Consider the following 16575-nt stretch of genomic DNA (forward strand, 5'->3'; position numbering starts at 1 on the left):
AGAGGTGTAGTCTAGTGGCTAAGCTGTGGGACCGGGAAGCTTGAAATCCAAAATTTATAGGATCAATTCTGACACTGACTCCCTCTATAGCCTTGGGTATGTCAATAAATCCCTCTGACTCAAATCTTCCATCTGTAAAATAACACTTAGATACTGTAACACACAGGAGTTTTAAATATTAATATTATAGATTAAACCAAATATTGCATCTGCCTTCATTCCACAGTAATAATTAATTTTTATACATCCTATTTCAGAAATATTAGTGAGCTTTCATATATACTATTTTCTATAAATTGTTTTAACTACACATGAAAAATACTTTCCCAATATAATTATTTTTATAAAATGTTTTGTTTTTATATATTACTAACATAAGGTCCAGTGCAGCTACCACTGAAGTCAATGACAAAACTCCCATTTCAGTGAGTAGGATCAATCCCATAATACAGTATCTTACATATATATTGTGTGATCATATAATTTAAAGACCGTGTCATAAAGGTATGCACCACGGGGTCAAATTAAGGTTGCACAAGCAGACAATTCTGGAATTTTCTAATTTGTGAGTACTGGACTTTACAACCATATCAGTCTTTACACTTAGTTCTTTGCGAGATCAAACTGCTGTCTGTCTATTTCAGACAGCTCTTCAGTAGCTCATGTAAAATAAATTGATGTCAACCCAGTTCCCAGTCAAGAAGCATCCCGATCATAAACTCACATTGGTTTAATCCAGGCCTGGCTACCCAACCATAGTTGTCAAAACAGACTGTTAAGATGGAGTGATCATTTGTGCAAAGCCAACCTGAGTACTAAGTACCAGTGGGGTTGCGTTAACAGAGATGAGCCAAAAGCATGAAAAAGCATGAAAAAGTTTTGATGTAGACGACTGACATCAAAACAGGAAATTAGCATTTTGACTAAATCCTGAAGTCATAACTCATTTTTTATTCAGGTAAAACGCTCAAAGACGAGGTTAACTTCAGGATTTGGCTTTTTTAGATTAAAAGATAAGTGGACAATATAAATCTGAAATATTTAGTGTATTTTCCCCCCTTTCAATAATATGCCACATGGCTCCCATATTAGTTAACTTACTCATGCATATTAAAAAAGAAAATGAGCTGAATTCACTTACTCTGCGTTCATCAACTGATTTTGCTGCAAGAATCATTCCTTCTAAACATTTAGAGATTATGGGAATAACTTTGCGCTCAGAATCAGCAAAACCTTTATAACATTCACTAAGCTTGATGGTCCTCCGTTCATCCATTTCTTGAAGATGCTACAAAGAAGAAAAAAGATAATATGATTTTGTTTACTGATATTCCCTTGTTTATACTGCAGATTCAGGAGACATTTTATAACAAAGTATGGAATTTCTTTGTCCAGTATTAGGACAAAACTGAATACAATTAGATAAAAAATAATATTCTATAAATACATTTTGTCACTGACACCTTTTTAGCAAAAGATGTACAGAACACAGTGTAATCAGGAAGACTGGATACTCTTTATTAAAGACAATATTTGGAAACACAAGGCTTCCTATTGTCACAGTCTGCTCCTCCTCTCTATCCTCCACCCCGTTAATCACATAGACACTTCCTTTAACTAAGAAACATTTCAGATAAAAATTGGAAAATTGTGTAGGACAATTGGCTGAATTTCCCACCTTCTAACCTCCCCCACCCATGTAATTCTTTCTAGTCTTAGCTGACAAAAATTTGAGGCTTTTTTTTTTTTAAGTCTTGTTTTTGTTTTGAACTTTCCTTCCATTTCACATACATTGCCAATAGAAAAGAAATTATTAAAAACATTGGGAAAAGATATGAATATCATGTACAAATAAGACACAATTCTAATATCCCATTTAAGACACAAACCCTTTCCTGCAAGAGACGTGTGCTGGAAAATAAGAAAAAAATCAATGTTACATAAGCTTTGTAATGAAAGCCAACTAGAACCATTTCTTATCCAAGTATCTCATAGGATGTTGGCTAGTCCTACATTTAAAACAGAAAAAGGGACCAGTAAGTTCAAAATCCCAGAGACCCTTGAGCAAATTTAAAAACAAAAACAAAATAATCCATTATTTATATAATGATGCATATCCAGAGCTCATCCCACTCTTACTATAAAAATACACTATAAAATCTATTGAAAACTCAGCCTATTAGTTACAATAATTGGGATCTGAGGTAGGCTTAAGCCTTTGCTAAATCTACCCTAACAGAAGCAGATGTCTCAAGCAGCATCTCACATGATCTCCCTGAGATAAAACTATAACAGCTGAGTCATGTAATTATTTGCTTGTAAATATTACTCAACACTTGCAAACAAACAATAAAAAGAAGTGCTAAGTCAGAGCCTTAGAAAGTGGTTTTCAATCTGTGCTCCATGGACCACTGGGGGTCTGTAGACTATATCTAAGGGGTCTGCAAAAGGCTTCTGTTACCATAGAACAGAGGTTTTCAACTTGTGGTCTGTTGACCCCTGGGGGTCCGCAGACTATGACTAAGATTTCCAAAGGGATCTGCACCTTCCATATGAAAATTTTTAGGGGTCCGCACATGAAAAAAGGTTGAAAGTCACTGTAATAAAACAAAACTAGGTCTTTGGGATCATATTTGCTGAGGACTTCAGGAAACAAGAGTAATTTCTCATAACAAAAAAACTATTTTAACCCTGGAGAAATGTAATAAACCAAGTCTCTGATCAAAAGAGAAAACAAAAATGATCAAAAAATGTTCCTCTTGGGTCTTTGCTTAATACAGGGATTTCTGCAGTCTCAGATATGTTCTACAATTCCTTCCTTAGTCTTCTATTGACAGATCCACTGGAGGTAGCATTCTTTACTGATAAAAAAAAACTAAGTTTTTAACCAGGAAAAAAAAATTTCCTCATGGGATTCCTAGAGTTTCAAATAAATAATTCTTTTGCGATCCTCTCCCATGCTCCTGGAAAATCTCAAGTTTTCTCAGGTTATTAAACGTGTAAATGAATTCAAGGTTTTCATTCTGACTCTGTTTCCTCTCACTTTGATTCTGAGTAGTAGCTTGTGACGGATGGAAATAAGCCTGCTGGACATTGGGCGGCATCCTAATACTGAATTCTTGATATCTTTATGCACAAGAAATCCTACACCATTGACATGTTTGTCCTCTCCACTGTAATAGAATATATGGCCTTCTTCCGTTAATACCTCTCCAAAGTTCTTCCATCTGACCTCAGAGATTCCTAGGAGGTGCTAGGTATATTGTACCATTTCAGATGCGTTCTTTCAACCTCCCAATTGTCTCAATGTTCTTACATTCCATGTGGCTGTGGTGATGTTATCTCTTCCACGGATCCTCTTTGTTGGGGTTACACCAGTAGTAAACTTGTCGCATCTGCCCTGGTGGGAGACGGATGGCGCAGTCATTAACAGCCTGGGCTGCAATCAATCCGGTATGGACGTTGTTGACTTGCTTACCATATGGTGAGTCTTGGGCAAATTTCTAACCGGGTGGAGCCCATCCCTCTCCAGGCAGCCCCATTTTAGTCGCCTCTTATGAGATGCAGGAGGAGCAGTGGGCCTATTCTGCCCCCGGACTCATGTCCATCTAAAGGCAGTACCATTTAATGACAGTGGTACAAGTCTGTCTCCCTACAACAGACCATAACGATGATCAAATTGAAGATTTTTACAGTCAGCTCCAAGACATCATTGATAAGGTACACAAGAAAGCTATCCTGATTGTACAAGGAGATTGGAATGCTAAAGTGGGTACTGACGCATAGGCTGATTGGCAAGGTTATTGCGGCCCTTTCTGTAATGCGGTAACCAATGAGAGAGGATTGAGACTTTTGGAGTTTGTCATCTATAACAATCTGGTTCTTGCAAACACATTAGGAGCACATACAGCATCCAGATGATCAACCTGGCATGCACCGATTTCGTTCTGGGATTAACAGAGCTAAAACAAGGAGCTTTCCTGGTATTGATATTGGAAGTGACCTTGTAATGCTAAATTTTTGGCTGCAGTTAAGGAAAATCATCAGGCCAAAGTTCACCAGACTCAGAGACTGAAACGTTGCAGAGTCATTCCAAGCAATGATCGGCAGAAAATTTGCCCCACTGCTTGCTCTAGAGGAAGACGTAGAAACAATGACCAACAATTTCAAGGCTGTAATGAATGAGGCAGCAATGGACATCCTTGGGAAACATCGTAAGAAGACAAAACCATGGGTCACAAATGAAACACTACAAGTGTGTGATATTAGAAGAGAACTTAAGAGAGACAAGAACAGCACTGAGGGATTTGATAAATACAGAGTGATTGGCAGAAAGATCAAGAAAGGAATGAAGGTGGCCAAGGAGATATGGATTGAAAAACAATGTTCTAAAATTGAAGAGTGTATCAATAATAAAAATAGCAAAGGAGCCTTCCAAGCTGCAAAAGATCCGATGAAGAAAAGATGGACCAAAGCTAACACAATTCAAGACAAAGAAGGGAACAGTTACAGAAGAAAGGGACGTCATCAATAGGTGAACAAACTACTGCTCTGATCTATACAATCACCAGACAAATGCAGATCCTAGTATCTTAGACAGCCCAGATTGAACAGAGGAGGATGACTTTCCAATACTATGTGAAGAAGTGGAGACAGCTGTGAAATCACTCAAGAATGGAAAGGCTGCAGGTATTGACAACATCCCAGCCGAATTGATGAAATTCGGAGCAGAAATAGTAATAGATGTACTCACCAAGATCTGTAACAAGATCTGGCAGACCGATGAGTGGCCCTCCACGTGGACACAGTCACTAATCATCACTCTGCCAAAGACAGTCAACTGCAATTGTGTCAAAATTACCGGACCATAAGCTTAATTAGCCATCCCAGCAAAGTGATGTTGAAAGTCATATTGAACAGATTGAAGCCACAAGCAGACAATATCATCGCTGAAGAACAGGCTGGCTTTCGTGCTGGAAGAAGTACTACAGAACAGATTTTCAACCTTCGTGTTCTATGTGAGAAGTACTTACAACACCAGCAGGACATCTACCACGTCTTTGTTGACTTCAAGAAGGCATTTGACAGAGTATGGCACGAAGCTCTCTGGGCATCATGAAGAAGTACAACATTGGTCGTAAGCTTATTCTTACCATTAAACAACTGTATGCCAAGGCCAGCAGTATAGTTCTCGTCAATGACACAACAGGAGAGTGGTTTTGCACCACTGTTGGAGTCCGGCAAGGCTGCCTTCTTTCGCCCACACTGTTCAACATTTACTTGGAGCGCATAGTGACTGATGCCCTAGAAGATCACATATGCACAGTCACCACTGGGGGCAAACAATCTCAAATCTTCGGTTCGCTGATGACATTGATGACTTGGCAGACAGCGAAGATGAACTTGCCAATCCTGTGAAACAATTTGATGAAACCTCCACAAAATATGGCATGGAAATCAGTGCAGAGAAAACCAAGCTGATGACAAACAAACATGATGGGATCAGCTCACATATCACTGTCAGTGGACAAGGGATGGAGACAGTGAAGCAGTTCAAGTATTTAGGGGCAATCATCACTGAAATTCAGGCAAGAACTGTGCAAACAGCAGCAGCAGTGGCAAAGCTAAAGCCAATTTGGAGGAATAAGAACATCTCCCTGGAATCCAAACTGACACTGCTGCACACAATGGTCATCTCCATTTTTCTGTATGTGTGCGAGACATGGACCCTTACGGCAGAACTTGAACGGAAAATCCAGGTAGTAGAGATGAGATACTTCCGTAAAATCGTCACCCAATGCGCTGGATCATATGAAGACCTCCTGATGACCGTGAAGAAGCGCAAGCTGAAGTGGTATGGCCATGTAACAAGATCATCTGGCCTCTCCAAGATCTGGCCTCTCCAAGAGACAGTACAGGGGAAGAGAAGAAGAAGTAGACAGAAGAAGAGATGGATTGACAACATAAAAGAGTGGACAAGAATGGACTTTGCACTGACACACAATTGTCAGGGGTGGAGACAATTGGTTGATTGCTCATCAATGATGGTGCCCCAACGACCAATGCGGTTATAGGAGTAGCCTGTGAAGTTCCCAGTGTTATCCCAAATGCTTCAACAGACTTCCAAGACCTTTGAGGGATTTCCCATTTGTTGCCATCCATTGATCACTTTATATTAAATGAATGCTGCACAGAATCTATGTCCTTGAAAGAAACATTTTCTTCTTTTGCAATATGATTCTAGTATTTAAGCAAACAAAAGGAAGCTTGCTATTTATAACAATATTCACAGAAACTATAACAGTATTACATTTCTAAATCTAATTGCTATGAACAATACATGTAAGCTAATAAAAATCTAGACATATATGCTTTAAATATCTTATATCAGTTTAGGTGTTGAAGTGATCTACCAAGATGATCTCTTTTTTAAAATTTTGAAATCCTCTTCCCCCTCAAAAAATAAAGGAATTAATTGTATTAAATATTGTTTTACCTTGTAAATCTGAGGAATGACAATGTAGTAATGTTTGTGTTGCTCTCCATTAAAGTTCTGTAGTTGTGCAGCATATTCATTTTTGTTTTCATCTGCCATGTGTGTACGCAGGTTTAATTGTTGCTTAGCCTAATGGGAAGTCACATCAGTACAAACATGCCTCATTCGTGTTCTCTCAAAAGAAATGTAACATTACTTTAACTAGCTTTCCCATCAATTACATAAAAACATTAGTCACAGTAGCTGTGGAGGCACAAACATTTTTTCCTATAATTAACAAAAAGGGAAGGAATGTGAGTGCCACTAAATTTGTAATGTCAATCTACAGGTCATATTTAGGAAATGCCATAAAAACTTCCTCTGCAGCCGTTGGACTAAAGGTGGTTCAGAAGAATACATTAGAATCCATTAAACTAGATTCTAAGCACATTACACCACAAATTACATCAGACTAATAACCCCATCTATAGCTTCTGTCTTAGACATTACCTGTAATTTGCTCTGTGATCATCCTTTGAATAATTAAAAGACTAAAATATGTCAATATGCTGACACACTGCCTCATTACACCGTACATTGTTTTAAAAGATGAATTATACTGTTACTTTGATATTGCCTAAAATATGTAAATAGATATATTATGCTGTTCAAATATTGCTACAAAACATAAAGCCATCAAAAATTAACATTTTCTAATAATAGTAACAACAAGAAGGAGGAGAGGAAGAAGTGTCATGGGTCTTACCTTCTCAACATCAGCCTTGGTTGCATTGGTGTCGTTGTCCAGTCTTTCATAGCTTTGCTGTGCCTTTTCTGCCTCTCTGCACTCTCTTTCAAATTTCTTTTTGCTCTATAAAAATCATGAAAACCATATTGCATTAACAAACCAACAGACAGTTACAGCAACTTCAAAACCTAGATATCTAAGCTTCCATTTAAAGTTTCCATTAATCTTGGCTGAGAAGAGCCTTCACTTTGAAAATCAAAGCACTGCTGTCTTGTTCGATCTGCAGTCAAACCACCCTTTCTCCAGGGGTTTTAACTTGCTCCATTTACCTTAATGGGGTGCCAGCACAGAAATGTTCAAAATAGGTTTTAAAAATATTATACAAGCAACCAGAGACAAATTTAATTATAAAGAAAAGCTGGGTCCAGATTTTAGCTCAGATTTGGGGGGGAGGGGGCGGGGAGAGAGACCGGGGAAGAAAATCCAAATCTGGACCAGACCCAGACATCTGTAAAATTTTAAAATTAATTTATTTAACCAATTTGTTACAACGATGTTAATTGACAAGATACTGAGCACGGTTTAGCAGTGAGCATAGACCAGAACAAAGAGTGTTCAGCAATGTCTCAGCTAACCACTATTAGACCCTCTGACACGATGCTGAACAAGGTTCGTCCTGGTCTACATTGACCACATTAACCCATACTTGGCATCATATCAGCTAACCTTACTGATGACAAATCTGTCAGATATGGTAAGATTTCACAGCATAGATTAAGCCTTCAGAGGTTTGTTTTGAGACTCTATAGCCAAAGACAATGTATCTTCATGTATTTTGAGAGTATCTCACAGAGAAGTGCACTGTCGGTATTGCCAACCTACTGAGACTGCAATTCTCAACACATTTACTGTAAAGTGGTCTCTGACTGTTGACACCTGATAGCTCTATTTTATGCCCCATTATTAAACATCCAGGGTGAGAAAAGGCTGTTACCCATCAGGTTTACCAAAGCCCTATTAATTCCTTATTTTTAAGCCGGAATTAGATGGGACTTGAAACAATACATTAAGGAAGAGACATAAACACCAATAAATGATGAAAGTATGTGAGCACATGAAGTGCTAGCATCTGCCTGAATGGTGTTTTTCAGGACCGGTAATGCTGTTTTCCATAGTGCCTGAAATATATTCCTCTGCAGATATTGAGAATTCTTCAGTTTCAGTCACCTTGATTTCCAAGACAGATGATTGACTCCAGAAAAATCACCAAGATTTTTCCTGTGCAGTGGTATGTAATTCTAATTTATTCTGACATTCAGAGGGAAGTAAGTGTTTGTAATATTGAAGTTTCAAAGATGAACTGGAAAGCTGAAAATTAAAACTGAGACAAACAGTCTCTCCAATTTACCCATCATTGGAGGGGCATTCAGCTCAGAAATAAGTTTTAAATAACCATCTTTAGTGAACTGAGCAGTGCCCTGTGGATTTCACGGAGAAGAGGGGAAAAAAGGTCAATTAAAATTTTATTTCTGCACTGCATGTCCCTCAGTCTGGTAAATGGGGACCACTCAGCATAGAAATCTGGGATTAACTCAGTTTTCACTTCTGTTCTAAAATTAGTTCACCTTAAAATGATTTAACGATTTCCCTTCTCTCTTCCTTCCTTCCGTTTGGCACTGGTTCAATGGAAATGTTTCAGAAGTGCAAATGTTTTTGTAATTTTCCTCCTGATTAGCACCTTCCTTTCCAAAAATTTAGTAACAATAGTCAAGATTTCCAAAAAAGAATGTTGAACGTTTTGGAACAATTTTCAGCAACCAACTGCTACCCTCTCTTGACACTTTACAAATGAAGTATTTTGAAATCCTATTGCTTATCCTCTCTTCTTTATGTAAAGCATGTGTCTTCAAAATCTTTCAGTCTTCTGACTCTGCCTTCCTAAATATGAATCTTCCATCTCTCCACCATTGTTTCAGGATATCTGACCAAGATGCAACACATTCTAAGGATGGTGCATTGGCACAGGGGGAATCTGTCAATATCACTTCAAAAGTATTACTGATTCATGGAAAGTAGAGTTTATGTTCTGCCTCCTTTTAAACTGGGCCTTTCAAAGAATGGAACCCTGGAGTACTCTGCCTGTATTCCTCTATTAAACTGAGTTTATACTGACTGAAAGTGAAATAAACAAAAAAGGACTATACAATACACCTTAGTTATAGTGGTATTCTCGAATAAACCTTTTGTTACAAGCCATCTTGATCAAGTACAGTGCTGATGACAGACTTAAAGCTTTGATTTCCTAAATGATGCATAAATAAATGCTACATACTTTCAAGTCTTTAAACACAGTTGGGTTAATCTGAAGTTAATTAGTAAGAACAGAAACTTAAGAAAATCTACTACAACTACTAAGGAGGCAGCAGGAAATCTATAAAAATGTGAAAAGATGGAACGTAACTAATGAAACTGCTCCACAAAATAAGCTACTTCTTAGATAAACTGTAGGTAGTTACAATGAGAGCAGGCTAGGAGAAAAGGGACTGATAGCTGAAGGATTGCTAGGCTGAAGGATTGCTAGTAGATGCCTCCAGGGTATAGGATGGAGTGTTATTTTCAAGAAAATTCTAATATATTTGAAAGCTACTTCTCTACGTCACATAAACCCCAAAAGGGTAATTCCGACAGAGAATAACAATTTACAGAGAAATGAATTAAGTAATGAACTATAAGTACATTGTATTCTGTCTTGGCTATTGAACAATAAATCTAATGTGATCATTCAGTGATAAACACTAAACACAGACTGATCAAAAACACAAAAGCAAACGTAATGGCAACAGTTGTGTAGAACTGTCCGCTATTAATATTAGCAGAAAAACTCACATTATCCATCTGTTTCCAGCACATGTCAAGATACTGCTGAGCTTTTCGCCCCTCTTGAAGATGCTGTAAGGGCATAAATAAGACATTTTCACAAATCTCAGATACTGTTAACATTACTGGTTTCTGTTCTAGTTTACATTCAGTATGCTTTGTCAATTGCTTACTAATTTATCAAGGTACTTTATTGGAGATATTACCATCCATGCAAGAACAGCACTATAGACCAAGGTTATTTTTGTACTCAAAAGTTATTAATGGGCACTATTCTATATTTGTATTTTGAACATCATAACAAGTAACTACGTTTTAAAGAGAGCTACTCTGAAGTTCTATTAAGTTGCACATAAAACTTATAATTGAAACTACTGTCACATTTATACTACTGACTGGACAAATAAATATACAGATTCTTTGAATGAAAACAGTCATTTTATACACTATTGTTGCATAAGAATATAGGAATTACCATTTTTCTTTCTGTTTTTAGATCATGAGAATATCTCATTAGTTCTCCATATACTCTGTGTCCCATTTCTTCTGCTACTACTTCTCGTTGTCCTGCATAGTCATTTAACTCATTAAGGATGTTAAAAAAGGCTAGACATGATGTAAACCTGACAAAATACACATTAAAAACACAAGGTGAAATTGATTTTTACTTTCACTAAGTACTTTTTTACTTCTTTATTTAGCCATTAAGAGAATTTCTTTATTTAGCCATTAAGAGAACATAGAGTGTGTTAAAATTAGATACACTGTAAAATAAGCCTTAGACCAATGTTGAACTACAGTGAAAATGCACAGTGGGGAAAGCCTATGTTGGGCCTAAGACGTACCACATTCTAATGTCTCTTCATACACAGTTTATAAGAACATGGATTTTGGGGAGTGGAAAAGAAAGAATAAGAATACTACCTGGAAGGCCCTGCAGTATAGTGGTATCTCCTAAGCTGCCAACTGAGAGGCCTGAGCTTGGGAACGGACTTAGGTCCCTAGGCTCGGAGGCTGAACTTGTTGCAGAGATGATGTGCTTGGTCTTGAGGGTGGAACATGCCAATCATACCACTCATATGCATCCCGATGGATGATCTACAGAACAAGTTTGCTATCAGCTCTGGAGACAGCTGCCTGTTTGCCTGCCCACCTCTTGGCTGGAGGTAAGGTGCCACTATGGCTGGCACTAAAAAGGGGGAGGGGGAGGGGCAAAAATAAGGGTAGAAAGTGTGTGTGGAAGGGAGGAAAGAAACAAAAACAGTCACCATATTAAAATATGCATCTCTCTTTAATTATGGAATATTGCCATCTTCTTAAAGCTGGCAGGGCCTGAATTCCATTGTGGAGTTGGAAATCCTGACTCCTGCAGTCCAGATTTCTTTGAGGTGGGTTTGAATAGAACTTGAGGTGTTTCTGGTGGGGTTCCCCAAGGCATTTCTGCATAGCACTTCCCTGGCTGCAACGTGAAATCCATCCCACATGATATCCTTAGGTTTTCACCATTCTTTCACTCATAGTCCAAATATTTATACTTTAAAAACTAGCACTGTGTTTTAATCAGACATCAAAAATCATCAATGACAAGGACAGCAAAACAAGCACTTCTCTTAGGCTATGTCTACACTGTAGTTGGGAGTGATTGTAGGCTTACATGTGCTAGCTCTGCTGGAACCAGTGTGCTAAAAATGGCAGCATTGGTGGTGGCTCAGGCTAGCCTCCAAAGGACAACTCCATGGGAGATCTTACATACATACATAGGCAGCTAGCACAAGATGCCAGCTGTGCCACTGCAGCCACACGGCTATTTTTTAGCATGCTAGCTCAAGCGTGTACAGCTACCTGAACTGGGAATCACATCTCCCCACTGCAGTGTAGATGTATCTTTACACTACTGACAATGGAGTTGCTTAACATGCAAATGGTCATCCAAATCTACTTTGCTTCTCGGAGGCAAAGCAAGTTGCCAGAGTAACACACTTGAGTTTCACTAGCCAAAAATAAATGACAATTCAGCATGCAATCAAAACCCAAGTCTGCAGAGCTGCACTGGTAACACGTTCCCAGGATTCTCAAAAGGTTAATAAAAATTGTAAGAAAAAGAAACACACACATTATGGCCAAATTATTCCCAATCCTATAAAAGTAATGCCAGAATATATATATATATATTGCACTAAAACTTCACTTTCAAACTCTTATGCTAAATGAAGTTTAATTTGGAAAGCTGCTAATACAAATTACCACACTATCATCACTTTAAGACATCAATAGTGGGAACAGTAAAGTGTGATATTTAATTGTAATGGAACAAGAACCCAAACAGAGGAGGTCCTGATTTCATTCATTTGCTAATTTATCCATCAAAAATATTACACAGAAATATTACACAGTTCCATTAAAGATTAAACAATATACAGTGGTATTTGCTATTTATATATGTAAAACTTTAAATACATATATTTTACCTGGGCTCTTCATCTTTTGATGAACGTTTGGGACAGTACTTCTTAACCAGATTTCTGTTAAAGGTGAAAAGTATATATACTGTATTATAAAAGCATTTTTCTAGTTGCAGTTTCAAAAAAAATATAAAAATAAAAAAATAAAAATAAAAATTGGAGAGGGACATAGCGATAAAAAATAGGCCCCAGTGCTGCAATGGATATTCATGGGCAGAGCCTTATACCAGTGAAGGTCTCTTTGCAGCACTAGGGTCACATACTGTAAACTATTTGAACCAAGAATTTGATACGACTTCACAGGGCAAACTCATTTTGGTGTAAACGCAGTGAAGCCAACAGAGTAATATATATTTTAAGGCACCAGTTGCCATAGTAACTAAATCACCTCATTTATTCACCTCCAACTTAAAAGGCTCACAAACAGCAGGGTTTATATTACATTTACTATCCTACCTGGAGACACAAATGATACAGACAGGCACAGCTAAGCAAAGTGCAAATCATACAGTCATTCTGGGTACCACATTCATGACTGCTTGCAGAGAAAGCCAGTGATCAGGGTTTGGCTTTCAGCAGACATTCAGAAAAGTTATTTTAACTACACTACAGTTGTTGTTTAGAAAATGAGCAGATTCTTAGGGTGCAAGATGCCGAATCTTTTTTTAAATGGAGGCAATACCTTACACCTGAAAACATCATCAGTGTCCCTGGAAATATCAACAGTTCAAAAGCTATGAAAAGATAATCTGAAAAAAAAAAGAGACCGAGGTCCCTAATATGCTCTATGTAGCACGTGGACAGACTGCTGTGCGTTTGAGGAGCATCATTTACTTTAATGGACATAGCCGTGCACCTGCATGCTACTCAATGCAGTCTTGATCAACACATTTGCTGCACTAAGTCCTCTAGTCAGACACTGATAACACAGGGATGCACTGCTACAGAAATAACTGCAAGATTAGTGCCTAAATTTTGAAATGCAGTAGAACAACATTATAAAGAATCCTGTGACATGCCAATGCAACATAACGTGCCCTCAATCTTACAAAAAGGGGAAAAAGAGAGAGAGAGAGAGAGAGAGAGAGAGAGAAACAATACTTGAGTGTCAATTTTCAAATACAATCCTTCTCCAAAGCATATATTCCCCCCACTCCAGCCTGGCTGCACCAGATTTACTGTCCCCAAAAATAAGATTTATTGCCACCGGTAACAACTTTTCTGAAAGCCGGAAAGATAACTGTAGGACACCATGAGAGTCCTGCCTTTAAAAAAAACAAACCCACAATTAATTCTCCCCACCCCCCTATTGTCAGTATGCGGACAAAGATCACATCTTCATACTGCAGTATCTTTTTTATTCTAACAGCCTTCAAAATTCTCTCACTTTTTATAAACCACAAAAGTTGCAATTATAGCTCCATTACTGATCTCCCTGCCTCTGTCTAGAAGGAATTTTGTACCTTTTTCAGCAAATACAGAATAATTTTCTGTGTCAAAGTGAAATAAACCAACCATAATTTTAACAAAATACAAGAGGATCTGGCACTTCTCTGGCCACTGGCACATCTTTAAATCTAATATTTCTACATTTTATTTGATTTTCCAGTAATTCCAATAGTCTCTATCATACGATCAGATTTTATCATGTTTTATGCAACCTGTTATTCTCTTCAGTTTTTGCTTGAATTTACTGAAGATTTTCTGCTATTTAATTTAAGAGTCTACTTCAGTAGCTCTAGTGTCCAATGTGGTCATGTTAGCAGAAAACTCTTTAGCTTTCCTTCCGTAATAGTCATGGACTTTTGCAGAGCATTAGTTCTTGTCAGTACTTATTAAAACCTTTCACAACAGAATCTGTATCACCCAACTTTATTGTTAAGAGTCTTCTGCAGCCAACAGAAGATGGCAATGAGTACAGTCTGAAGAGGTGTCAGGTTTGTTTATAAGTATTTTGAAAGCATATGAATTTCTTCCCCAGATATTTTGGTAAAATACTGTGTATACTGCACTTTCTTCACCATTAAATCCATTTAGTAGCTGCAATGTGAAACGCAAATAGCAGAACTAACTCCTGTATATTTTCCATTTTAGGCTGCTAATACCAGACCCAATACTGAGACCCCATACTGCATACCCCATCCTGTATTTCATTTGCCACAGATTTTTATCCACTGAAACAACACACTATACATTTACAATCCAAACAATAAAAAACAGTACAAATTAGCATATTATTTACATATTCCTTTAGGATAGCATTTGCCCAGGCTTCCCTTTGTTCACAGTCCTAGGATTTAAAAGTGCAGTTACACTGGAAGGGTGACTGCAAGAACAGCACTCTCTTGCTCTGCTGTGTAACTCAAAAGCCATACTGTCTCTACTTATTTTACTAATACTCTCACCCTTCACACTTTTCAGTGTGACAAAGCACCAAAATGTGGATCACCTATGTTTTGTTGCAACACAGTTTTCACATAGGATGTTTTTTAATCCATAAAAGTGTCTAAGGATGTTTTCTCACTGTGAATTAAATAAGCTAGTTATTCAAAGAGAAAAATGGGGAGGGGGAAGAAATTCCATCATGTGCAAACAGAAGAAACCCTCCCCAACTCTCACCCTCCCCAGGTCAGCATTAAGGTTTAATTCCTGAACCATGCAATTCCCAGCGCAGACAATCTAACACTTGAGCTAAAGAAGTGTTATTTCTCTATTTGGACCAGGCCCTTTGGGGAGGTTGTGACACTTCAGCAAATGGTTGTGTAACCCACTGACAAGCAGCACTAGAATGCTGGAGATCAGGATTTTTGCATTCTATTCCTACCTCTGTGAAGGAAGTGTAGCTAGAAGTTAGAAAAGTAGTTGTAAGTACACAGATATGCAACATTCTGTGAAGAGGCAGTATGACAGAGTAGGCAAGACTTGGGCCTGTCATAGTAGAGACTTGGGTTCTAGTCCCAGTTTCACCAGAAGTGACCTTGTTCAACTTCTCTTAACTTATATGTAAATTGGGGGGAATGATACTTGCCTCTGTATGGAAGGGGTATGAAGCAATGCTCAGTGGAGAAGTGCACAAAAATATAAGCAGCAGCCAGTGTGGAAGAAGAGATCTTAATCTGATCTGTGAGCCAAGGAACAGTGGGTTTACTTCCCTCTCCTCATGTACATGGAATGCTGCATGGCTTGGCAATGTCCAGCATCCCACAGGAACTCTGTGGCAGAGGCAGACATAGAACTCAGTTCTCCAAAGTGGCACTCAGCTACTTGAATCATGAGATGCTCCTTTCTCTTCCTGCAGTAACCTGCCTCATTCAATGCACACCTTCCAACTTCCACAACAAATGAGACAGGGGTCGCGCAGACAATCACCTCATTCACTACACAACCCTGATTCATATCCAGAGCAGTTCCTAACTTTCCTAATTTCCATTTTAGGCTGCTAATACCATACCCAATACTGCAGACCCCATACTGCATACCCCATCCTGTATTTCATTTGCCACAGATTTTTATCCACTGAAACAACACACTATACATTTACAATCCAAACAATAAAAAACAGTACAAATTAGCATATTATTTACATATTCCTTTAGGATAGCATTTGCCCAGGCTTCCCTTTGTTCACAGTCCTAGGATTTAAAAGTGCAGTTACACTGGAAGGGTGACTGCAAGAACAGCACTCTCTTGCTCTGCTGTGTAACTCAAAAGCCATACTGTCTCTACTTATTTTACTAATACTCTCACCCTTCACACCTTTCCTAATTTTTGAGTGCTTGACTTTGCAACATTAACATTATTTTACTATATTGTTTTATTTTTACATGCAATTTCCTACTTTTTAAAAAGCAAAGTAAAAAAATAAATCCATCATGACCTATATGGGGGTCAATATGGTTATCGGCAAAACTGGAACCTTTAGACCTATAGCACAGACCTCCTCTACTTGAGCTACCATAGTAACTGATATGCACAGTAGGATGTCATCCACTATATCAGCTAATCACTCAAGA

General features: G+C 38.0%; 1 protein-coding gene across 4 annotated transcripts in view; it reads right to left on the reverse strand.

Moving 5' to 3' along the window:
• Positions 1-16575, reverse strand: part of FNBP1L (formin binding protein 1 like) — a 93651-nt gene that overhangs the window by 15923 nt on the left and 61153 nt on the right. For all 4 annotated transcript variants that reach the window (XM_054037000.1, XM_054037002.1, XM_054036999.1 and 1 more), the window contains exons 3-8: positions 12569-12622; positions 10576-10723; positions 10110-10172; positions 7242-7346; positions 6497-6625; positions 1142-1288 (exon numbers count right to left, since the gene is read on the reverse strand). In XM_054037000.1, the coding sequence (XP_053892975.1) occupies positions 1142-1288; positions 6497-6625; positions 7242-7346; positions 10110-10172; positions 10576-10723; positions 12569-12622 (646 nt within the window). The remainder of the gene's footprint in view (positions 1-1141; positions 1289-6496; positions 6626-7241; positions 7347-10109; positions 10173-10575; positions 10724-12568; positions 12623-16575) is intronic.

Source organism: Malaclemys terrapin, chromosome 8, assembly GCF_027887155.1.
Source record: "Malaclemys terrapin pileata isolate rMalTer1 chromosome 8, rMalTer1.hap1, whole genome shotgun sequence".
NCBI lineage: Eukaryota > Metazoa > Chordata > Testudines > Emydidae > Malaclemys > Malaclemys terrapin.